Source organism: Streptopelia decaocto (genome assembly GCF_964273445.1).
Source record: "Streptopelia decaocto genome assembly, chromosome: 1".
Taxonomy (NCBI): domain Eukaryota; kingdom Metazoa; phylum Chordata; class Aves; order Columbiformes; family Columbidae; genus Streptopelia; species Streptopelia decaocto.
Genome location: NC_138663.1, coordinates 31,741,336 through 31,750,924, shown reverse-complemented (window position 1 = coordinate 31,750,924; position 9,589 = coordinate 31,741,336). Strand labels below are relative to the sequence as shown.

General features: G+C 40.8%; 1 protein-coding gene across 1 annotated transcript in view; it reads right to left on the bottom strand.

Annotated features, from left to right (window-relative positions):
- Window positions 1-5,826: 5,826 nt before the first annotated feature.
- Window positions 5,827-9,589, bottom strand: part of PDZRN4 (PDZ domain containing ring finger 4) — a 253,113-nt gene continuing 249,350 nt past the window's right edge. Inside the window, exon 10 of the mRNA XM_082043513.1 lies at window positions 5,827-7,987. Coding sequence (XP_081899639.1) covers window positions 6,461-7,987 — 1,527 coding nt within the window. The 3' untranslated portion in view covers window positions 5,827-6,460. The remainder of the gene's footprint in view (window positions 7,988-9,589) is intronic.

Genomic DNA, 9,589 nt, shown 5'->3' with positions numbered 1-9,589 from the left:
ATTGCCAGTGGGGTTAAATAACCTATGAAAATAAGAGGGTTGCCTTTGAAGTGCAAAATAAAAGTAATATTTTGATCTGTGGTAAATTTTATGTGGTATTCTCTTGCTTAACTTTCTATTTCATTCTCTTTTCAAATATCTTTCCTGCAAGGTCCAGTAGTCAAAACAGTGACTTCCACCTTTTCATCTTTCATCACGTAATTTTAATTTTCTTCTTTTGGCTTCTTATCCACAGTCAAGATGAGAATTTCCTATATTCACTTCATAGTGCTTTTGATTTTTTGTCACTGGAGTTGGATGTTGGCTTTGATTTGTTCCTAGTGCTCAGCAACAAGTCAAACACTTTTGGAAATGTACTGGAAGAACAAATACCGCAGCATGTTCAATGCTTATTGCAGTGGAGATGTTTCCAAGTGAAGTAAGATGAAGAAGTAAAGCTACCGGGTTTGATGACCAACACCTAATCTCAATGAATCACCAACATAAGACATTGTTGCAATGTTTGAAGCTTACTGTTTTGTTCCTAGGCCAAAACAGACCTTCCTCATCTGCTTTACTATTAGTCTAAGATCCGAAAAATTAGAGATATATAATTGCTGAAAATATATAAACTAGAACTAATGTCTTACTTCTCAAATTGAGTTTTGGGCAACGGAGGTCCTTAAAATTCAACAAAGAGTGAAATGTTGCCTTGTGTATACATCCATAAATTAACACAATTTACCATTTGTTGCAAGTCTCTTAATTATAAAAGCATTTCGATTATTATAATATGCATTTTGTATGTTACTATGTGTTTCACAAACAAGGGAACATATGTTTTAAAAGGTCTTCCTTTCCTACAGGGCTTAAAAATGCACTCTCTCTACGGAGACATCACCAAAGACATTTCCAGCACTAAAGCAGAATAAGCTTCAGGTAGCATAGGAAATGTACCGAATGAATCAAACCTCCTAAAATTGACTAGAGATAGAAACCTACAGTCAAGCAAGGGTTTCCATTTGTGCTGATAAGCTGATCTGTGAGGAAATAAAAGGGTTTTTTTAGTGAAATCCCCCCTCCAATATTTATTACCTTTCGAGTTAAAAAAAAAAAAAAAAGACAGGTAAAGAGAGAAAGAGAGATGTGGAAAGAGAAAGAAGAAGGAAAGGATGGAGGGAGGGAGGGAGAAAGGGAGGGAAGGAGGGAGGGAGGGAGGGAGGGAGGAAGGAAGGAAGGAAGGAAGGAAGGAAGGAAGGAAGGAAGGAAGGAAGGAAGGAAGGAAGGAAGGAAGGAAGGAGACTCGAAAGTGAAAAATGAGCTTATAGAGCCAGGAAATTCAGATTTGAAACCAAATTTAAAGTCCAAATGCAAAAAAAGAAAAGTTGGAAGCTCTAGCTACAGCACGAAGCAGTTTGGAGCCAGAGGAGGCACATGTTTTCTCTGTGAATCATTGGTGGTGGACCTTCTCTGGTCCTTGAGTGTATCTCAGAACACATCATGCTGGGACACTCTCATCGCCTGGATGACACTGTCAGTTCTGGATTTTGGCATGCCAGAGGATACTGTTTTGTGACATCTTCGTAGCTTTGCTGAAGAAAGAAGTTTTCAGCAGGGAATATTAGTATGAGACAGACTAATTAGTTAGTGAGGACTTGGCCCTGTGCTCTGCCCCTCCCAATGGGGTAGTGAGTGTGAAAAGCAGCACTCGGTTGTCAGTTTTACTTTACAGTTCATATTAGTAATCACATCATGCCTCTAGCTCAGCCCCACTACCCACAACTGTCACATTGAGAATGGTATATGAGACAATCCCTTCCTTGGAGCTACTTCATCTTGTTTGTTCAAGAAAAAAAATATAAAATCCTAACTATTTGTCAAATGCGGCTCACTGGCCAAGCAGTATTTGTTTGTCACATAGTCTTTGCCATCTAAGTAATCTTTACAACAGAATAATTCCACTTCTTAACCTCACTGGTATCAATGCTTTGAATCTCTATAAAAATGCCTTTTTTTTTGTGGTTCAGAACCAGATGAGTTGGGCCAGGGAAGTCAAGATCCTTATTTTCCAGGGCAGAAAAAGCTGCACATAGCTGAAGGATTTTGCAGCAAGAGCTGGACCCTTTCCCCAGGAGGACAGGAACCTGCTCAGTCCCAAGAAGCGCGCAGGGACCATATTTGGGCTGGTTGCCTTGCCAGGTGCATCCCAAATGCCCAGGCTGTGCCTCGTCTCAGAGGTGCCATTTGAAGCCTGTCAGATGTCCATGCAGGAGCTGACATTAGGGCAAGATTAATGACATCTGAAAACCTTGGCAAAATCTATACACGATGCAGTTAACCATAACTAAAGGGTGGAGCAAAGCGCTTAGCCTCACAAACGCAGCAATAGCCATCCAAGGGGAATGATCTTTAAACAAAGAAATGTGCTTCAGAGCAAAGGCATTTAAAGAAAAAAAAACTTGCCCGTGATCCCTCTGCAATATCCTTTCTCCTCCGGCAGGCATTAGCCGACTGGCCTCTGTCAGGGAGTAACACCACCAGGTTTATGACAGCTGCTCTGTTTTGCTTTAGCCAAATGCCAGTCCCCATTGCATTCATTTTATCCTGGCTCCTCAAGAGCATTTAATGCTCTGAAAAAGAAGCAAGTCCATAAAATGGATATTAATAGAGCACTTAGCACATACATGTTTGTGATTAGCAGCTTAAAGGTTAAGCATCTAAGTAAAACAAAACCTGGAGTAATTCCAGTCTTGAGTCAGGAAGTATTTTAGCACCGAAGCCATGTCATGCATCAATGGTGGTGTTCTACACTTTTTACCAAGAGATGGGGTTGGAAATGAATATTAGTTAAATAAAAAAAAAAAAAGGAAAAAGTCAAGCATCCTGATATTAATGAATAATTCAAACTCCCTAAGCTCAGAAAGCATAATGCTAAAGTTGCTGTATCATCCCTTATAAGATCCTTGTAGTCCTCTTACAGTGCAATGCAACAAGCACAGACTAGATTTAATCTCTGATTGCTCTCATTCATTTCAGATAGGGTTATCAGTTTCTTTCTTTTGAAAAACATAATAATCTCATACAGTAGGTTTATCATACCAAAAATATAATTTTCACTTTAAGGATACTTACACTGGAGAGGAAGATCCAGGGATCCCACAGATTTTAACCCTACTTATGGTGAGCAATGGCCCTAAATCAGCTGGCAATGCAGTTGTCAAGTGACATAACGCTTTTGCCATCTTGCTGGCTTCATAGGAAAAATTACCTCCCTTTGGTTTCAGATGGTTACCATGCCTGGGGGAAGGATGAGTGGGATGTTAACTCCTACCCCAGCAGTGATGTGGTCATGATAACACATCTATGCAGCTCCTCTTCCCTGCCTTATGCTTTTATTCAGAGAAGCAAGATCTGGAGCAAGATCTGGGCTCGTTCCAGTTGGAAAGTATTTTTAGTTTTATGTTTCTTCATATGAAAAAAAAAAGGTTCTCACAACAGACAAGTCTTTTTTCTTTTAAGATTTATGACAACATGGGATGTATTGTTTCTTCTATTTTAATCTGCCTTGGTGATAAATTTCTATTTTCCTCATTAAAAATTACGATCTTTGGAAAAAGTATATGCAGGAATAAACAGCATGTGGGATGTCAGTCTTGGATTTCACTGATAAAGAACTGCTGGGATGAGAGAACACAACGTCGAGTCCTGCCCTGCGGAGAAACCAGTGGAGAGCAGTAAGCGGTGAAACACCCGCCAGCCATCCAAGCCCCTCTGCATCACTCAGGGCGGCCTCGCAGCCCCGTGCTGGGCCCGCCTGGTTATTTTGCATGCTAGCATGGATCAAGGCATTTAATCAGGGCAAAACATAACACCTCTTCTCCCAAAGTCTGCTTAGGGAAGAAAGGAAATGTCGCTTAATAACTGTATTTACAAGGAAAGGAGAGAAAACTGGGGGCTGGTGGAAACTCCCCAGATTAAGGACTGGGCAGGGATGTGGCGATTCCAGCAGATGAAGGAGGGAGAAGGTGGCTGGGCTCTGGCAGGCAATTGTTGAGCTAGAAACCATGCCAGGGTGTGCCACCAGCAGTATAACTCTGTCACCTCTCAGTCTTCTCTTTGTCTCTTGCTAGATTTTGACAGAGCTCCTCAGATTTGGATGCATTTCCATTTACAGCCTATTAACATATTATCTCTATAAATACTGTTTATTTGTTTTTCTAATTATTCTTTATTACTTAACACACACATACACCCCTCCATCCAGTTAGGTCTTTCCTCTATTTAGACACAGGTTTTTCTAATTTTATATCTCAGTGATGAAAGAATGAGATTACATTTCCTAGAGATTCAGGTTGTTACCTGAATTCGGGTGTCATAATATTTTGAAGGGAGCTCTGAGTCATGGTTAAATAATGGGAAGAAAACAGTGAGTACTGTGTCTAAGGGAAAGGCACAACAGTAGCCATTATCTGGAGCTGATGGCAGCTGAACTGTGGTTAGGAATGAGATGTTATTATAAGTGTGATCACTGGAATTCAGTGAGGGAAACAGCCAAGTTTCTGTGCTTTGATATCTCCAGAAGAAGAATGTGTATCTTCCCAGATGACTTATGTTGGTCAAAGACAATTCCCTGGTTCAGCTGGAGGAACAACCTTTGTAACAGCCTCTTGAAGCAGTACGGTATCACCCTGTTATCCTCTCTTCCACACTTTTTCTAATTTAATGGGAAATGCTGGAAGTATTCTTCATTGCACATGAACAGCTGTGTGTTTAGTGAGGATTTAGCATGATGTTTCCCTGTGTCTGGTGGGGAGAATTTCCTGATTATCAAACTGTGAACCATCAGTGGCATAATTTTCCTAAGCACTCAGGGAGCAGCGTTCTTATGGTATTTGCACGCCTGGAGATGAAGCGAGCACTGCCAATGCCTACTGGTGCCAAAACAGGTTAGGAAATTGATTATCCAGAACTGGATAATTTGGAAATAGTGTAATGTGCCTTTCTGCATCTTTAAGTATATCTTTTGAAACCTGATGCCAAGTGACTTCAGAGCCTAATTTTGCTGTCAAAAGCACTTCAATCAGTTAGGAACTCTAGTCTTGCACAGGGACAATGAAAACGAGGCTATGAGGCAAAGTCTTCAACCCTGCTGACTCCCCAGGACTAGTCATTTCAGCTTGCCGTAACTCACTGGCCTTCCAGCAGCAGCAGCTCAGAAGATGCTCCAGTGGCTGCCAAGGTGCCTCTGCTGCAGGAACAGACAAAAAGAGACAATGACCTACTCCATCAGGCACCCAGGCAGCACATTGCCCTTGGTCCTAAACTCCAGCCAGCTCCCACTGGGGCTCTTCTAAAAGACTCAGATGCTCCCCAACAATAAAGTTAAACCTTTAACTCATTTAGAAGTCTTTCATTCTCTGTTTTTCCTTAACTCATCTATGAAAATGTCAGTGACAGCCACTGCTAGTTTTTCATACATGAGATATGGCTCAAAGTTTGTTAGGCATGCGCCCTGTTCAGCTTTCGTATATGTAGAACCAATAGGATGCTCAGCCAAGGAAAGGACCCAAAGTAGTTAACTCACAGCATACAACACAGTAATATACCAATGAATCATTCAATCAACGAATAGTAGCAGGTAAGAGAAAGGCAGAAACACCCACTCACTCCTATGTGTTCTGCTAAATTAAAAGCTCATTCCTAAGAACTAGCCTGTGGAATTGTGTCCTGTGTTCTTGAAATCTATATGTGCTGTAAATATCATGCATACTGACATGACTCATCCTTTAAAGGCAAATGCTCAATTTAAATCAAAGAACTCTTGACTTTTTTTTCTTAAAGATAAGCAATAATTTATTTCTCTTTCATCTTCACAATTATCACGTACTGCCCAGCTACATGACCAATGCCACTACATAACACAGGAGAATTGCCCACCTACACTTTACTTGGACAAATACAACTGCAATTTACAGATTAAATGTACTGTACAATGTGTTGCTGGAAAAATGTCATTCTTATCTATATGATGGGATGTGGCATACGATTTATAAACAGATGTAATCTAAGATGTAAAACTTTAAAACTTGTTAAGCCAAGGATACAGTATAAAGCATTTTGTTTTGGTATTGTATTGTTACTAAAGTAGAAAAAAGAGAACTAGAGAAATAAGTCCAGGTCTTAACTTACAGGATATGTATTAGGTTAAGAAAGTAATTGGTTTCTTCACTTTTTTTTGTTTTGATTTTCTTTTTCTTTTTTTTTTCCTACAAATGAATAATATGAATATATTGCAAGATAAAGAAAGACTGCCAGATAAAGAAGGTACCGTTATATGAAAAACAAATTAAAATTTACCAGGTAATTTTGCTTACAAAAAGGTCAAACTATAAACAGTCACAAAATATATAAAAATGCCACATTGAACGAGGCAATCGTACTCTACCTAAACTGGTAGTATACTGTTTGAAAGAAGTTGCGTTCATACAGTAGTAACTGATAAAAAGGCATTGTGCACTCTTGTGCCATCTGGAGATTTAGCACCGTGTGTCATCAGTTCTTGGATTGTCATCCAGTTGTCCAAGATTTTCTTGTTTCTCTTTTTCATCATCTTTTTGTGACTCAGTTCAATAATGTTAATTTCCTTTTTGCCCTCGCTGCCACTCTGTGGACTCTCCTTAAGACACTCCAGCCTGCTCCTCATCATGAACTCCCGCCGCCTCCTCTGCTCCTTAGCTCGCACCAAATGCTGCTTCCGCTCTTCTTTGCTCCAGTAGCGACCCATCTTCATCTCACTCATTGTATCATCATCTGTAGTCATCCCACTGCGCTCCTCTTTAATTTTTAAGGCACGTTCCTTCAGGATTCTGTCTCGAACTGGTCTCTTTGTGATGTATCTCGTCCCATCACTCCTTATTTTCACTTTCCATTCCATCTTGGGCTCTGCACACTTCTGTGAGTCTTTGCACATGCTCACCAGGCTGAGCTGGCTTTGGGCGTACTCCACAGCAGACTTCTGCTGGATAAGTTGCATATAGCTTTGATAATGCTTTGCATGAGCAGGTATATTCCCATATCTGTAAGCAGAGCTGTGATATGGAGACAGGTAGGGAATGTGCTCGCTGCTCTGCTTTTCCTGGTCTGTGAACTTGCTGCTTTCTGATGCCAGTACTGCATCCTCAGCAGCACTGTTTTGCTCACTGGGTTTGGTTTTGGCTGAGGTTGTCTCCCTGTTGCTTTGTCCTGAGGATGACTGATTAGCTGCAATTGTGCTCCTCAGATTTTTCCTGTTGGTGATGCTGATCATCCTCTGGAGAGAGTTATCAGGGGATCGCTCCACTGTCAGCGGAGTGCTCCTGCAACTTTCGGCTGTGTTGTAAGCGCTGGAGCTGTCCTTGTCAGACTTCTCAGGGTGCTCCATGATGTCATCCAGTTTGCCTCTTTGTACATCTATGCTGGTGTTATAATTTCTAAACCCTTCGTCATGTAAAGTCCAAATGTCTCCATACTGATCCCTCACCTTTTGGAGACGGTGAGCTTGCATAATATTCTGACATTCCAGTTCAATGTTCCTCAGTTCCTCATTGAGCAGCTGCAGCTCATGCTCCACTCCATCCTGCTCTCTTCTGTTGCACTCAACCGTACTGCTCGAGTAATACAGGTCATACTCCCCATGGTTTCGAATCTTGCACTTCAGTTCCAACAGCTTCCGAAACCTTTCACATTCCTCCTCTGGGTTTCCTGTGAAATCAGATTCAATGTATTCCCCAGACACAAAGCTTTCATTGCACTGGAGCTCAACGCTTCCTAACGTATCTTGGCTGTGGCCCAGCTCCCGTTTGCTCTGCAGGGTAGCGCTGTTCTGCTCCTCAGGTGCATTTTCTTGCTCTGAGCTCTCGTCGTTACGCAGACTTTCATCTGTAGGTCCCACCCCACTGTCCTTCTCGTGATTGTTGGATGATGAGGTTGCAGTGTCTGTAGTGCCATCCTCTTCTTCATGCTTCTTTGGCTATAAAAATGAGCAAAGCAAAATGATTATCAAATGCAGACCATCTTACACAAGAATATTTTCCAGCTCTGTTTTGCTTAAACAGCTGGGATCTGATTTAAGCTGAATTAAAACAGATCACTAAACAGCAGTCCTACCACTCATAGCTTTTAAACATTTCTGAGAGTCATGCTGTGGTGGCCATACTGAGTGAAGCAGATGAATTACAGCACTAGTGACACATCTTCTAAAGTCCGGAAAGAAATATTTCCCTCTCTAGCTAAGCCATCTCTTTGCCGTGCTTAAAGAAAATGATCACCAGATGGTGCACTGTTTTTGATTCTGGATTATGGCCAGAGACTGGTGGAGCTGAAATCTTCTCAAACTTGGGAAAAAGCTTCAGCACTGGTATCACTTAAAAAAAAAAATAGAGAAAGCAGCCATTCAAATTGACTAGTACAATGTAAAAGAGTGCAAAAAGACTAGGGTTTTGTTGTTGTTGTTGGTTTTTTTTTTTTTTTTTTTTAACCAGTGAACTCCTCAATTGCTACACAAAGATGGGCCTGGTTGAAGCCTGTAGAGCCTTTTCCACTAGAACCTCCACAGCCCTCTCTCACACTTCTTGTTTTCAGTAGTCTTTTTCTGAAAGACTGTTCATTTTGACTTCTAGGATATTGCTCAAATAGACCTCTCTCCATTGCATCCCCAGAGACCATTTTTGCTCCCTAGCTAGAGTTTATGTTCCTTAGAAATAAAAACAGCCTTTTACCATTAAGCGTCAAACAACAGTGAGCGGTCGCCATGGGTACAATGTCAAGCTTTTAGGCTGTTGTTTTTAAATTCACACTCCACTCATTGTACCTAGCCTATTTATATTCTCAACCTATTTATATTCACAAATAACGTGAGATAATACGTCTATGAAGAGACAGGCTCTTTATTTTTCAAACTGGATGAGCAAAGAATTGCCGCCCATTCCCTTTACAGAACAATCATGCCGAGTGCAGTTTATATGGCCTGTTCACCAAATATCTAACTGTACATTGTACCAACCAAATGCCGTCCATCGTTTAGGAGGTATAATTGCATAATTGTGTATAATGGCAGTAATAATCAAGGGAGAAAAAAGGTACAGTGCACCCAGTGAAAAGAAACAAACTCAAAGAGGCCACTGTCATAATTCCCTTTTCCTCTACTTTGACAGGCAATAAAACAGGATGAAAATGTGTCTCCTATCGCATCCTTTCTCCTCTCTTCATGTGCACCTCATGATCACACATCCTTTGACTGGTTTCCTTTTTTCAGTTGTTAGGAAAAAATAATGGCCTAGTCTCAGAAAAACAAAAACAACCTCCACCCTCCACCCCCCAAATGCAATGTAACAGTGCAAAAAAAATAAATATTGAAAGAAACACACCACTAGGGGAATTCAGTGTCTGTGATGGACCAGGTAAACATTTCTGAAAAGATGTTTTAGCAATTTGTTGTCAGACAAGACCTGCAAAAACCGCTTCTCTTTAAAATCACAGCATACATTTTACATTGATCCTTTTGCACATACAATGTACAGCTGAAAACAAAATGCACAGTAAAAGTTTAATTCTCATGTAGCTTGGGCAGCCA